The following is a 16,165-nucleotide window of genomic DNA, read 5'->3' on the forward strand; positions in this document are numbered from 1 at the left end:
AGCAGCATATCTGGGGAAGCCAAAGAGTGCAATGACTAGTGAAGAGATAATGAAGTAACTGAACAAGGAGCAATACAAACTACTTTAAAAAAATCAGAACAGCAGGGGGAGGTCAAATCCTGCTGGCAACAGAGGAAAGCAGTGGGTGATCTGTTTAAAACTGCTTTCTACGTACCTGCAACCAAAACAAAGAATCAAAGAAGTAGGAAAAAGCAAAGGAACCAGACTGGAGAGGAGAAAATTAGGCTGCCCAGTTAAGAGCAGAATAGGAGGCAACCTGACCCATCACCCTTAATCTTCTCATCACTTAGAGTTTTCCCTGAATAACAATTGTAGCATTGAGCCGCTTGCTTCTAACTTTGACAGCCTGTTTGTTTTAATTGGCCTTTAATGAACTGCATTATTTATTCATGTATAATAGGCACTTTGGAAATTATAAAGTTTTTTTCCCTCCAGGTTTATTGGCAAAATATCTGCTGCATTTGTTTGAGACTAGAGCATGCTAGGAGAACTTTTTTTGTGGTGATTTGCAAGTGGAGCTGTTATGGCAAGTGCCATGCTTTGGTTGAATGACAGAAAATTGAAGGTAATTAATGATTTAGCTGACTTACCTTACAAAGAGATATTTAAAAGCTTATGACAATTTGTTGATTTCCTTTTTTCCTACTTTTTTGTGATTAAAATTAAAGACCAAAATTGTACACACATTGTAAACAGAAAAAAATCTCATTAAAGAGCTAGGTGGCAACAATTTTTAGAGAAAGACTAGGGAAATGATAAAGAACATAGATGAATACTATTGTACAGACAGAAATAGGTTAGATAGTCCTTTAGGTTCTGAGGCCTACCCATTAAGTCCAATAAGTATTGAATGATAAACTCAGCAAAGTTGATTGGTTTGGTTTTTGATAATGATCATCTGATACAATTTCATATTGGATGTGATTTATAATAAAATTTAATTAATTAATATTTTATTAATTCAGAATAAAGGTTGTAGAAGGGTTATCTTAATATGTATAGGAAACAGTGAAAATCCAAAGATTTTGTAAAGCTGTATAAAGAAATGTAGTTATATTTTTAATATTAGACATAAAAAGATATGAATGAGTAAATAACAATAGTATTTATATAGATTTAAGGTTTAAATTATTATTATATATAATGTTACATAAATATATGTTATTATATATAATAATATTTCATTAATTTAAAGTATAAGTTAATGAAAACATGACTAGGGTACAAAGAAGCACTAAAATTTAGTTGGGGAGAAAGTACATGTAAATATATCTATCAGGCACATATATACACATATGTGCCTCATATATACATATATATGTGCACATATTCATAATACGTACCCGTGTCATATATACATACACATATGCTTTCTCTCCAATTGTTTAGATGCAAATATAGATACGTGTGTGTGTGAATCTCATTTCTTTCCTGATCATCATGTGGCCTGATTTCTTTTCACTTCACAGAACTGATTGTCTTTTCCTGGACACACTCCATCTTGGTAATCTCTTCCCTAAATGTTGGCATCATGATTTGAACACGATAATCCAGATGTGGTATGAACAGGGAAAAGTACAAGAAGACTATCACTTTACTCTTTTTTGATACCACACTTCAGCTGACGCGGTCTAAAATTTCATTAGGATTTTTGGACATCATATCTCACTGGGTTTGAGGGCCATCTGTAGGTTGGGACTTGAAAGAAGTGTGGGACTTAATAATACAAAGAATATTCTTTCTTGAAAGGGAGAACTTCCTGGGCACAGTTGGCTTATCTACATAAATTTAATATGTAACATTCATCTTAAACGCTTTCAAAATTATTAATACCAAATTTGAGTGACTGAAAATTCTGATTTTAGTGGAATCCAAATGAATAAGTGTGTGTGTTTCACAATCTTTTCCCCATTTAAACACATTTGCAGCAAAGAACTAGCTTCTGGTTATTTAGTAGACTTTATGACATCAAATCTATTTGTGTTTAATGTCCTAAGTAGAAATAATTTTACTACATATAATATTATCATGAAGGAAACTATCCTGTGAGCCCCTCTGGAGAAATTAATCATAGGGATTGAAGGTGTGTGTGGGAGCACTAATATTAGGTCACCTCTAGTACTCTCTGAGGACCTAAAAGACAAGGTAATTGCCTTCAGTCTAGTTTTCATTGATTTTTCTACAATCTAATTTCAGATACCTTTTATAGTGAGATTTCCATCACTTGGGGGGGGGAGATCTATTTAAGAGTTAAAGAATTTTAAAGTTGTCTCTATAACAAATTATGTAGAAAAAAACCATCTTGTTTTAATTGATTAATTTTTGGTGGGGGTAGGGGAATAAGCTCAGTCATTGCTAGGAAAGAAACATGAATTCAACTTAAGTTGATATGAGCAATGGTTGTGTATGGAAAGGGTTAAGATTTTGTGCTGAAAATCAGAGTTTTTGAAAGTTCTCAGGGGAGTCCAACCGTTTTGTTTTTTCGTGGACTTTGGCTCCAAGTCTGATTGTAACTGGATACTAGGACTCAAGTCAGTTGCCCCTTGAGTTGTGCGAAATAGGAGAACCAATAAGGAAAAGAAAGGGGGGAAAAAGTGGGCTCAGTGAACGAGAAAGGGGGATGGGTGGCAGAGGGGAAGAGGAAAAAAAGAGTGGGGGCGGGGAGGGTTTAATGACTAGAACAAGGAGCTGAACGAAAATAGAAGAGAAGGGTGAGCCTGACAGGAGAGAGAGAAAGATAAAGCGAGAGTGAGAAATAGACAGGAGGGCAGGACCAAAGAAAGAGGATGTGGGACTGAGGATTTGCAGAGCTGCAAAGCTGTGTGTGACGTTGCGCTGAGCAGCATTATCAGCAGAGGTTCCTGGCTGGGAGGAGACCTGGGAGAGTCAGAGGAGGGGGTTGCATCCCCAGGACGGATGGGTGGGTGTGCACACGGTTGGCTGGCCAGACTCTGCTCCTCTGTTGCCGTCCTGGGAGGTTGGAGCTGAGAAACGGCGATTGTGGTAAGGGAGGAATTTCCCTCCCTCTCTTGCCCTGTGTCCCCCCAGTCCTGTGCAGCATGAACCCCTTGCCCCGCCTCCTAGCCCACCAGTAGTAGCTATAGCAGCGAAGCAATTGATTTCTTTTCTCCTGCGCACAGCGTATTGGGGAACATCGCCTCCACCTGCGAAACGGCTCCAGTGGGAAGAGGGGCGCGCACGCCTCTTCCAGTCGGATGAGGGCTTGGGAAGAGGACGAAGGACATGAAACCGAGTTCAGCAGTGACCGCGAAAGAACCGGAGCCGCAGACGCCCCGAGGAGAGCAGCGGGCGGTGGAGCCCGAGGGGCGCTGGCGGGAGAAGGGCGAGGCAGACACTGAGCGACAGCGCACCCGGGAGCGGCTGGAGGCCACGCTGGCCGGTTTGGCGGAGCTGGAGTTCCTACGGCAGCGCCAGGAGCTGCTAGTCCGGAGTGTCCTCCGAAGTCCGGGGATCGCAGCCGGGGCCGGAGCTGGAGCCGGGGGCGTGGCGCCGACTCGGGCTGGGGAGCTGCAGGCTCCGGGAGAAGCCTCCCAACGCAGTCGTCTGGAAGAGAAGTACTTAGAGGAGAACATCTTGCTGCTGAGGCAGCAGTTGGTAAGTAGCGCCTCTGGGCAGAGACCCTGGGGTCCTCGACTGGCGTTTTCCGGGCTGAGGGGGTTTTGCTTCGAGGTGCGGAAATTTGCCTTGTTAAACAATCTACTAGCTGTAGACTGGGGATAAGTACACAAAAAAATGAAATCGTCCTTGACTTCCCAGAGTTTACGGTCGGGTACAAAGACACTCCCTCTCCTCAAACCAAGCCCTTCTCTGTCTTCTTGTCCTCTCTCCTTCTCTGTCTTCTTGTCCTCTCTCCTTCTCTGTCTTCCCCACACTCCCGACGCCAGTGCCCCGAACACATTCTTCTCCGCTTCGTTTTAGTGTCACTATGTGTGTGCATGTGCGTGCGCGTGCATTGTGTCTGGACCAGGTGAGGGTTAGAGTTGGGACTGATTTCTGCACACCTCCATTCAGCATCTTCTCTGCTTCGTCTGGTTGTGACCTTCAGCTTTCCTTTTCCTTTCAGCTAGTGAAAGTCATCTAAAGACTTTCAGGGGGACTTGAGAAACCCTACCCTAAAACAAAATTTCATTTGGAAGTCTTGTGAGTTCTCTTCCTTTTTCTTTCCCCCTCACTCTAAAAAGTAAAAACAAACAAACAAACAAACAAAAAAAAAAAAACAAGAATGGGGTTCTTGGTATGATGAAAAATTTCACCTCAAATGAAATGACTTTTTAAAAATCATTACACTGAAATGACCTTAGGGAATAGGTAGGTTAATTCATTGTCATTCCCTGATCGCTCTTCTGCAAGTTAGCTTTTGCGGTTGATCTGAAGCTTAATTTCAAATGGAAGGTCCTTTGCATAATGGAACTAAAACTAAATGCAACTGATGTAAATTGAGTGGCGCCCCTCCCCCAATGGTATTTTTTTTTTTTTTTTTTTTTTTTTTTTTTTTTTTACACTGTACTCTGAAATCTGTGATTTAAGGAGACTTGTGAGGGAAACCATCTTATTGGATTCTATCAGGACAGGCCATTTTAAGCAGTCTTCATTAAAGGCGAAGAAAAAAAACCCATTTAGAGGCATCGATTAATATATTTAAGCCAGCCTCATAGCAATGGCGGAGTCTTTTGTTTTCATTGCCCTCAAAATGTAATTTGGAAGATAGCGACTAGACCCTCAAGTGAATTCTCCTCAGCAACTAAGCTGAAAGATTAATGGCCAACACACACGCAAAATGAGTCGCTGTGGACTAATTTGTTGCCATATAATTTTTTTAGGTAACTTCAAGATTCTTGATACACTCAGTTAATTTTCCCTTGATGTCTTCATGGTCTTGGTTTGTGTCCCTAAGCTTTCAAGCCTATGGTTATTCAGGAATAACACTAAATGCAATTTTTTAAAAGTAAAAAGCTACACACTATAGCTTATCGAATGCTCTTAACGTGACTTGGTTTTTATATATATTTCTTTGGCTGCAGACCGAGTTTGGATATAACACTAGCTTATGCTAATTTTGGTTTATCACTCTGCTGTGCAATAGCATTTTTATCTTCATAAATAACAAAGTCATTTATTTATGGTCATAAATGGCACTTATCAATTGTCGTTCCAGATGAGTGCAGCATTCACTATATCGAAAGAATTCTAGCTTAGCCAGTGTTTGTGATACTATTTTAATTTGTACACTTGACATTCGTTATTTGAACCAGATGCCTTTCTTGGGGTGTATTTTGTTTTTTGGCAGACCACTAGATGGCACTAACAAGTTAGCAGGAACTTAAGCTTTACTTGGGAAATCTGAGCTAATTCAAATTCTACCTTAGTCCCAAATTCTGCCAGCTCACACTGTACTTGGCACTAACTAGCGTTTGAAGTTTCTCATTTTTAAAGACACTTCTGCTGATTGCACCCAACAAAACAACAACACTTTATATATAAGCTATCTTTAGCTGGAATGTAAATCTAGATTAGACCATAGTTCTTGTTAATAGTGATCTTAAATTAAGTTTCTTATAAATAATTTATTTTAGATGATTCTTTATAAGGAAATTGTCAGCTTCTCTGTATTTGTGTTTTCCATTTATCTTTTAAAATGTCTATCTTGAATCTTATAGTTAAATGTTAAAAGCATTAGGTTAATACCCAAAGTTTTGTATAGATAATACATTTTATTTTAATATATAATGTATAAAAAACAAAATGGAATTTAATGACCTTATCCTGTTAAGATTTTTGTTTATTTCCATTCTCATGGGTAAAGTTTTGGCCTTGAAAATTGAGAACTGATGTGTGAGATGAGGTAATTTTAGTATATGTAACAGAACATCTGTTTCTCACTAATGTGTCTTAATTTTATTTTCTTTTTTCCACCTCAGAACTGTTTGAGAAGAAGAGATGCTGGTCTATTAAACCAGTTGCAAGAACTTGACAAGCAGATAAGTGATTTAAGGTTGGATGTAGAAAAAACATCAGAAGAGCACCTGGAGACAGATAGCCGTCCTAGTTCAGGTAAAGCTCCTATGCTTTCTACTGACTGATTATATTCCTGGGCTACATAGTAACCAAATACTCTTATCAGCTTTCCAAGACCTGTCAAACTATAATCTATATGTCTTTTCAATGTAGGAAAAAGAAAACCCCATCATCCTTTTGAAGGAAGGGAAAAAATAAACTTAAGAAAAAATAGTGATATTGATCAGAGTGAATTCTTCAGTTAAAAAAAAATAAGGCTTTTATTTAAATTTCTGAAAGAGCTTTCCTTCTTTGAAATGTGAGAGTCGACAGTGAGCTACAAAATTAGTCACACTTCAACTTCCTGAGACTACTTCAAAAGTTTGCTACCATTTGGTTCACAAAATAGATTTTCGTTTACTCCCTGCTGTCCTCTCTTGAACTTTTTTTTTTTTTTCAAAATCTGGTAATAGTAAAGACCAAGTTATAAACATATATGATTTTTCTATTTGTACATTCATGTGTTATCTATTTCAGTATACATTTCATCTCTTATTAGGTATGAATGGAAAGGACTTAGAAAAGAAAAAATAGAAGGAAGGTCAGCTTGTGGATAATTGTGACTATGAGGTGCCTTTTTTTCCCCCCAAACCCACTTTTCATCCTATTTCCAGAATCCCCAGACATTGAAATAGAACTGTAAAATGAGAACATGAAATCTGGTGAACCTAAATTAACCTTCAAACCTTCTCTTTACTTTTCTAGGAAAAATTTCCTTTTAAGTAGGAAATATATAGGTTGCTCACAGCAGTCTAATTCCAAATGGTGTTTGTATTCTTAGGGTTTTATGAGTTGAGTGATGGGGCCTCAGGATCACTTTCCAATTCCTCCAATTCGGTCTTCTGTGAGTGTTTATCCAGTTGCCATTCCAGCACCTGCTTTTGCAGCCCTTTGGAAACATCCTTGAATATCTCAGATGGACACCCCAAATCTGCAGGTAAGATTTATAGAAATTTTAGTCCTAGAAAGGACAATTAAAGCACATAGAGCCCCATGGCCCTCAAAGAGTGTATATTGTTATTGTTCAGGAGTTACATTTGTGTCTGACTCTATGTGACCCCCATTTGGGGTTTTATCTGCAAAGAAACTAGAGTGATTTGATATTTCCTTCTGAGCTCATTTTACAGAAACAGAGGCAAATATGATTAAGTGACTTGTCCAGGGTCACACAATTAGTGGCTTGCCATTTCCTTATCCAATTCATTTTACAAGTGAGAAAACTGAGACAAACAGGTTAAGTGACTTGTTTGTAAACATCTGAGGCCAGATTTGAATTCAGGAAGATGAATTTTTTTGGCTTTAGACCTTCAACTCTATTCATTGTGCTACCTAGCTGCCCTCAGAGGGTATATAGCAACACACTGGTATATTTCACACTTTATAAAATATACCACAAAATTCTTCCTTCTTCTCTGAAACTTCTACATTCCATAGCTCCTATCTCCAGTCACATTTCAGTACCTTCTTTTTTGGTGTTAGGAAGGGAAGACAAGTATTTCTATCTAGGAATCACAAATCCACCTCCTTTGGCTTGAGTTTTGGCAAAGTAAAGAAAGAGTTAGGATTATGGAGGAGGGAAAGAAGAGGTAGAATCCCAAGATCTGGATAATGCGTCTGGAAGTCTCACTTCTTAGGTGCATCATGAACTGCAATATCAAAGTCATCTCTTTGAGGCTGAATTCTCATAATAAAAAAAAGACTATCTGGTTCAAAGCTATAGAAGCTTGATAATTAGAATCACAGTGTGCATTTAATTTTTCTTCTAACTTCAGATGGCTATGGTTTATCTCCAGAAATGTGCCAACACTGAAGGTCTAGAAACCTGAGGTTCTAATATTAGTTTGACAACGTCTCATTTGAAGAGGTTATAGAACTGACAGATGCAATCTAATTTGAACTAGAAGATTTTTTAGAGGTCATCCAAGTTCATCCCCCCCCTTTTTTTTAAATGAGGAAATGGAAATGCAATGAAGTAACTTGACTTTGTTCAAATCATTCAGGGTATAAAAAGTGTCAGAATCTGGATTCTAATCTGCTTATTCATCAATTTAAAAGTGAAATTATAAGTTGCTTTTATTTATCAAAGAAGTGTCAAGGAATTGTCTTTTTTTGGTTTATTTTGTGTTTTTTTAGCACTTGGGTTTGCTTTCTATATATGTAATATTTTGCTGATTGACAACGGTGTGAAAGATGATATTATGCTATTCTGTCTCTGGAGAAAGAACACAGAGGAGTATGATGTACAAACTGTTATACCACCTATGCTATTTTAAGAAGTATTTTCATGTGTACCTTTACCTCTCTGCTGTACCCATGGCATTTTCTGTATACTCCCAAGTTCCCTCTTATCATACAACCTTCCAGCAAGAGAAAAGGAGATTGTACAGTGTGATATTATGAATAGTGACAAGAATATGATGCTATATCCTTTGTCTGACTGCAATACCTATTTGAGTTTGAATTCTCATATATGAAAAGATTGAGCCTGCTATAGAGCAGCCGACAATTGGTAATTGAATGGTTTCTTTGAGAACTGTGTATTCAATCCCAATAGTGTAATATAAAAACAAATTTGTGTTATTTAGATTGGCTATCTTATGCTGCTCAAGTTTACAAATATTCCATTACAAATGTATTCCATTCTGTATTGAATTGTTCTCAAAGGAAAAATTTATAAAGCTATTAAAGGCAATTTGGTACAAGATTGGATGATTTCCTTGGAAACTGATTCATTTCCCATGGAAAAATCTCAGAATCATATAATTTAGAAACAATGCGATTCATTCAATTATGTGAGGATCTAGAAACTGACATATTTCTTCTGATATAATTTTTCTTAAAAAGTAACTTACTCCTTAAAAGGGAGAAATCACAATTTTTAGGGGAACAGGGAAAAACTATTGTCAGAGCATTTTATAATCTTTTAATGATTTATAATCATTTTAAGGTAGATTGTCCATAAATAGGGTTATTGCCTCTGAAAGAGGTGCAGGGCAAGCATCTCAAATGGATAATTTTTCATTTTGGGGTGCCTGAGATAAAAGGGGAAGAAAGTATACTCTTGCTAATTGTTAATAAGGTTTTGGCATATTTCCCTTAAATTGGGCAGCTCTGTAGATACCTCTGAAAGAAGGAAAGGTCTTTTGTGTTTTTAAAGTAGAAAAAAAAAAAACCCTCCTCATTTAAGAATAATGGGAAATAGATATACTTTTGATTTTCAGATACTGTTCTTTAGTGCAAAAAACTCCTAACTGGAGGAAACTTTAATTGAGCAGTGATAATTTCAAAATTTTGTTCTATCTAGATGACTGGGAAGTAAATATTATTTGATAAGATTAATTTTATATTATGAAAGAAATAATAATGCATTATTTAGAAAGTAGGTGAAAATTATGACTAAAGTCAGAAATCTTATATTTGAGATGTTGAATTTTGTAAATTCATCTTTGATCAAGTTTTCCATTAAGTTGTTTTTTAAAAAAAGTATTAACTATTAAATTTTTGAAAATAAGTGAATTCTACTCTGGAATAAAAGAAGAGCCCCAGGAAATGTCATTTAGGGAGGTTTTTTCCCTTGGGTGAAGAATGTAGAATACCTTTCTCAGGGCATAGTTTAGGCAAAAACACAAATTGTTTGCCTTTTAATGGTTTCCAAGTTTACTGGCAGCAAGAACTCATAACCAAGAACTCATTAAATGGCTTATTAAAGGTTTTTCCTCTTCCTCAAACAAATCACTTGTTCTTCTTTAGATTAATTGAAGGTTGATACTATAAGTATATAAGAAGTTGTGTAAAAAGCATCACCAGGAACAAGTGCCCTTGGAAAGGAGGTGGGTTGGTGATTGAGAGAAATGGATAACAGATGATAGAGAGTTTGAGTATGTCCCTATTAGCCATAAAGCATGGAAGGTCTTAGAGAAAGATTTTCAGTGCATTTTGTGGCAGAGTCTGTATTAGAGACAAGATTTATTTGGTTGAAAAAGTTTGAATATGTTAATATATATACTAGTAAAAGGAATGCGTATAGTGAAATCTCATTTGATCCTCACAAAACCTTTGAATTAATATCTCTATTTTGTGGATAAGAAAACTGAAGTGTCTTGCCCAGATTCAAACAGTAAGTTGTTTAAGGTAGAATTGGAATTGAGGTCTTCCTAAGTTCAATACCAATCATTGTTACGCCTAGATAATATACTGTCCTTCTGAAATCATGAATATATCAAAGTATCATAACTAAAAATCTAAAGAAGTTATTGATATAATTTGGTCAGTTCCTCTAAAGATGAGATTTTGGCAAATGGTTCATTCTACATGATTTTCTTTGTGGTAGTTATTCCTGATATTATAATGCTAATCAAGATAATTTTTTTTTAAAAAAAAAAGAATAAGTGATATTGCAATAAATCATATAATTAAAATAATAGGCTATAGGTCTCTTGAGGGTAAAAATAGTCTTATTGGTATCTTTGTATCTCTAGTGCCTACCTAGCATAGTGCCTTGCATACTAAATATTTGAACTTAATTGAACTGAAAGGAAAATTACAAATAATAACAACAAGAAAAACTAGCACTTATATATAGTACTTTAGAGGAAGCTAGATGGCTCAGTGAATAGCTTCCTGGGCCTGGAGTCAGGGAGACTAGAGTTCAGATTGTTTCAGATGCTTATTAGCTGTGTGATCTTGGGCAAGTCACTTAACTCTGCCTTAATCCACTTGAAAAGGAAATGGCAAACCACTCCCATATCTTTGTCAAGAAAACCTTAGAGAGAGTATTGGCAAACTGGTCTACAGGATCACTAAAAGTTAATATGCCTGAAGGTAAAGACAAGATGAAGCTTGAAGATTTGAAAAGTGATTTACATATGTTATTTCATTTGAGCTTCATAAGACCCTTGTATTACAGTCTCCATTTTATGGATAGAAAATGCTGAAGCAGGAGAAGTTTAGCATCTTGTCCAGAGTCAAATAGTAGTAGGTTAATTGTTAGTTAGACTTGGAACTCTGGTCTTCCTATTTCTTAAGTTCAACACCAGTCACTGTGATACCTAGATAATATACTGTCCTCCTCTCCATCTTCCTCCTTTTTAGCATCATTGAATGTATCATTTGAGCAAATTTTTTCACTTAATTTTCACAATAGTCCTCTGTAATTGGTATTATCATTACCCCCATTTTAGTCAGGGAAACCAAACTGGCAGAGGTTAAGTGAGTTGCTCAGTTTCACACACTTGGGGAATGTCTAATCAGGACTGGAATTCAGGTCTCTCTAACTACAAGTGTTTTGTCTATTATTCCACCTAACTACAAAAGAAGGTGAAAAGATAAGATCTTTAAGATAGATTTGCCCAGAGACCTGAAGGAAGTAGTGAAGATTATAAATTGTAAAAAGTTAGGAATGGAAGGGACTTCATCTTGTTCAACTTTCTCATTTTATAGATGAGGAAACTGAAGGCCAGAGAAATGAAATGATTTGCCAAAGATCACACAGTGAGTAATTTTACTATTATTCTTAGCTTTTTCAGATCAATCTGTAAACATTTATTAAGGGCCTTATTATATGCTTGGTAGGGTGCTAAATGTTGGGATATAAAAAGAGTTAAAAGACAACCCTTGCCCTCAAGGAGCTTACAGTCTAATGGATTAAAAAGTTGTCTTTTAATCTTTTGTTCTTTTGTCCTCCTTTGTCCTGTGTCCTCCACTATTCTCTTCCTCCTTCTAGAATGTAAGTTCCTTGGGAGCAGAGCTGTTTATGTAATGAGGGGTGGAGATTCATGTCCCATAACTTCTGGAACATCCAATTTATGGAGAATCAGAAGAGGGACTTGTGCTTCAGGATAGGAAATAAAATTCTGCCTTTAGAGTTTCCAAGGTGTATCTACTCACCTAGGTACCTATTCTTATAAAAATATAAAATAAATCTTTCCTTCATTCAAAAAAAAGTTGTTTTTTTTAAAATATAAAATTAATTTTTCCATTTCCATGCCACCTATGAGGTGAGGGTGAGAAAATTAGTAGACATTCTTTTCCCAGACTCCTTAAAAGGAAAGTTCATAAGCATGAAATATTTTGATTATCTCTCATCAGTGTGTATACCACATTGTTTCTGAATCATAGTAAGATCTTAAAAAAATAATATCCTCCCTACTTCAGAAAATTAATCACAATCATAGTAGAGCTAATGAACAAAATACCATTTTTTTCTCCTCAGATCTCATAGGATGGTTGGACCACAAAGAAGGGCGGTGTGAAGATGTTTGCCGTTCACTCTCTATACCACAGTCTAATTCCCTTGATGTCATTGCAGATGTGAATCCTAAGTATCAGTGTGATTTGGTATCTAAAAATGGGAACGATATATATCGCTATCCAAGTCCACTTCATGCTGTAGCTGTACAGAGTCCAATGTTTCTTCTTTCCATGACCAACAATCCTCTCAAAGATGAGGAACAACTTGGTAGCAGTGCAAATGATGTTTGCATCGGCTCTGAACTAGATTCTGTCAAAGCAGATAATTCTTCTCTCCCACAAAGCAATTCCATATCTGTGTCCTATCCTGCATCCAGTAAGAAGATAGATGGCTACATCTTGAGCCTAGTGCAGAAAAAAACACATCCTGTTAGGACTAATAAGCTGCGAACAAGCGTGAATGCTGACCCCACAAAGGGCATTCTTAGACACGGGAGCATTTGTGTCAGAGCGACTGGTGGAGTTTCACACAGTAACAGTATTAACCTTAAAAACTCTAAACAAGTCTGTTTGCATTCTGGTGGAACAACCACTCTAGAGAATGGCACATTCTCCCCACTGAAGCAGTGGTTGAAAGACTCAAAGGGAGAACAGCTGGAAAACCGGAGGATGCCTGTGTCTGTGGGCTGCCTGCCAAATGCAGCCGCTGATCATCAAAGCAAGCACCTGCCAAAAAATATCAAGCCAGGCTCCCAGGAGTTTGCATGGTGCCCTGTTTCTGGGGCAGGGGAATCCCCTAAAGAAAGTGGTCAACTCTTTACTGCCTCTCCAAAAGAAAGTCCTGGCCGAGTCCCAGCTCTCCCACAGGAGAACAAAGTTGTCCAGCCACTGAAAAAGATGTCACAGAAAACTAGCTCACAGGCAGCTCTGCCAGCAATTCCTCCTGCTGTGCCACCTCCTCCACCCCTGCCTTCCTCCCTTCCTATTGAAGAAAGACCTGCCTTAGATTTCAAGAGCGAGGGCTCTTCTTCCCAGAGCTTGGAGGATGGGCTTCTTGTCAATGCTCAGTTTATTCCAGGACAGCAGCAAAATAATAAGTTACATAAAGCCAATAAAAATGTCAGAATCTTGAAGAGCTCAACCCTGAAGCACAGAGCCCATGGTCTTAATGGGGTGGAAAGTGGCTTACAGACAGTGAGGGAAAAGAGCAGAGTTGTAAGCAAGAAATGTCATTTCCCTGATGACTTGGATACAAGTAAGAAATTCAAAAAAGTCTCCTCCAGAGGGAAGAAGGGTGGAAACTCCCAGGCAGAGGCCAGTCTTTCCAGCAGGCCTTCAGGAGGCCTCTATAGGCCCCTGAACAAGTTCCATGGACACGGGCATGGAAGAGAACCAGTTGTGGCCAAACCGAAACATAAGCGAACTGACTATCGGCGGTGGAAGTCATCTGCTGAGATTTCCTATGAAGAAGCCTTGAGAAGGGCGAGGAGAAATCGCAGGGAACCCCTGGGAGTCTATGCCCAGGTCCCTCTTCCATATGTGAGCCCATATGCATATGTGGCTAGTGATTCTGAATATTCTGCAGAGTGTGAATCCTTGTTCCACTCCACAGTTGTGGACACCAGTGAAGATGAGCAGAGTAACTATACCACCAACTGCTTTGGGGACAGTGAGTCAAGCTTGAGTGAAGTGGAGTTTGTGGGAGAGAGCACCACTACCAGTGACTCTGAAGAAAGTGGGGGGCTGATTTGGTCCCAGTTTGTCCAGACTCTCCCTCTCCAAACAGTCACAGCCCCAGCTGTTCATGACAACCACACAAAGACTTTTGTAAAAATTAAGGCCTCCCATAATCTCAAGAAGAAAATCCTTCGTTTTAGGTCTGGCTCTTTAAAACTGATGACCACAGTTTGAAGTGACTTTTTAGTATGGAATATATATATGTATGTCCTAGTTACAGAAGCAAGGTGGTTCTTACTTTTTGGTTTTGTTTTGGGGTTTTTTATGCAGCTTTTTTCATGATTTTTGAATATAAAGAACAAAAAACCTTAAGGTAAATGATGTCTTCCTCATACATGTGTGGATGTGAGTGCCTTTCAGTAGAAAAGAAAGAATGTCATACTAGGAAGGAATAAAAATTATACAGTGTTCATGGTGGTAACATGGAATGTTTAGTATTGGATGGTTTTATTTTAAATGTTCTTATTCATCATTCTAAGAGTAGATGTTCTTCATCTGAATTTGAAAATTCTTTTAACTTGACTCTTCATCTAGAAGTGCTTTTTAATACCAAGGATGGAACTCAATGATTTTTGTTGTTCTCTTGATTCTTTTTTTTGGGAATTGGGGGAGAGAAGAAAAATGTCTGAATCTATCTTGAATTCTAGTGAGGAACTTATCCCAAAGTAAATGATGAGTCTTAGAGAGTTGGTTGCCTGGGAGACTGAACAATTTACTGATTTACTAGGATCATATAGGCAGGATATGTCAAAGATCTGGATTTGAACTAGTGTTCCTGACTTCCAAGTCCAGCTCTCTATGTTCCTTAATTCCTTAGGATAAGGGGTCTTTAAGAGAAGTTTCCTGAGGGTCATGCTCAAGTGTATGAAGTAAAAAATAAATTATTATTTCATATCATCCTTTCCTGCCTATGTCATTTGTGACATTTATTTCTCAGGCAATTTCCCCTTCTTTATTATTCCTCCTCATCTACCTGCTTTTCTTGACCCAAACCCTTTAGAACAGAAGCAAATGACCCGAGAAGAGGAAGAAACTTTAAGATAGGAATGTAGTAAAAGGGAGAAAATACAGGGCTACGGGAAAAGGACCACTTGAAAACTGCAAGGACTGGAGCACTGTGTGGAAAATGCTTTTTTAGGGCCACAGACTAGGAATTGGTACATGGATTCCTTCCATTCTTATCTTTATATCCAACTATGGTGTCCAGGAATGACTTGCCCTTGGGGTTGGATTTTCTACTAGGATTCATAATGATATCATTGCCATTGAAATAACTAGCTTCTCCCTTGGGAGTGTGAATCCAAAGCCATAATTGGGTCCTATATATGCTTCCAGAAAATTGCCTCATTTAAGGTGTCTAGTCATCTTGACAGTCTAGATCCTGAACATGTTAGTGCAATCCTTTACAGAGTGAGCCATAGGTCCCTCTGGGAAGGGTTTATTTACTATTTAGTAAACAGTATTGTGTAAAATTGCTTTTTATCAATATGTATGTCATGTGTGAAAGTAGTAACTGTTTTAAATATTCTTATTGATGTCAACTTTTCTGTATAATATAAGCAGTATGTTTTTATATCTCATTGTGTAAATTAATACAATACATATGCTGTAATAAAGTTTGTTTTTAATTCTATTAAATTTGTTACATCTTTATAAAACCAAATGTTCAGTCTTAACAGGGGTTATCAGTGCTGCTTGTGAAATACTTAACCAGCTTACTAGTTGATCTGTAGTAATTTGGATGTTTTAGCTATGTTAAATGGGGTGAGTTGCAAGGAAAGTACTGATTAAAAAAACCCATCTTATTTAGAGCATCAAAGACTTTCTTAAAAGTTGGTTTTAGTTTGTATTTCTTTCTAATTTAAAAATGCTGATACCTCATACTTATGGGAAAAATTTCTTATTCTACTTCATATCATAAGAGAAGAGATTATTAGTTTCCTGCATTGAAGTATATTATAAAATATGATGGAAAATGATTGTTTCAAGGACTAAATTTTCAAATTTTCATATTTAAAAACACTGTAACAAGCAACAAACTTTTATGCATTTCTCTTTAACTTTTTACTTAAAAACATTTTGCATTAGCACGACACACACACAGACACAGACACAGACACACACAGAAATATGGCTTTCCATA

General features: G+C 37.3%; 1 protein-coding gene across 2 annotated transcripts; it reads left to right on the plus strand.

The window, feature by feature from the left end:
* Positions 1 to 2,174: 2,174 nt before the first annotated feature.
* DACT1 (dishevelled binding antagonist of beta catenin 1) lies at positions 2,175 to 15,683 on the plus strand. 2 transcript variants are annotated; one of them, XM_051977749.1, is made up of 5 exons: positions 2,175 to 3,636; positions 5,961 to 6,093; positions 6,878 to 7,033; positions 11,536 to 11,586; positions 12,308 to 15,683. In XM_051977749.1, the coding sequence occupies exons 1-5, from the start codon at positions 3,265 to 3,267 to the stop codon at positions 14,194 to 14,196; spliced, it is 2,601 nt and encodes an 866-aa protein (XP_051833709.1). In that variant the 5' UTR covers positions 2,175 to 3,264; the 3' UTR covers positions 14,197 to 15,683. The 2 variants fall into 2 exon arrangements, with proteins under 2 accessions (XP_051833709.1, XP_051833710.1); XM_051977750.1 differs by lacking the exon at positions 11,536 to 11,586.
* Positions 15,684 to 16,165: the final 482 nt, after the last annotated feature.

The sequence above is a fragment of the Antechinus flavipes genome, chromosome 2 (assembly GCF_016432865.1).
Source record: "Antechinus flavipes isolate AdamAnt ecotype Samford, QLD, Australia chromosome 2, AdamAnt_v2, whole genome shotgun sequence".
Taxonomy (NCBI): domain Eukaryota; kingdom Metazoa; phylum Chordata; class Mammalia; order Dasyuromorphia; family Dasyuridae; genus Antechinus; species Antechinus flavipes.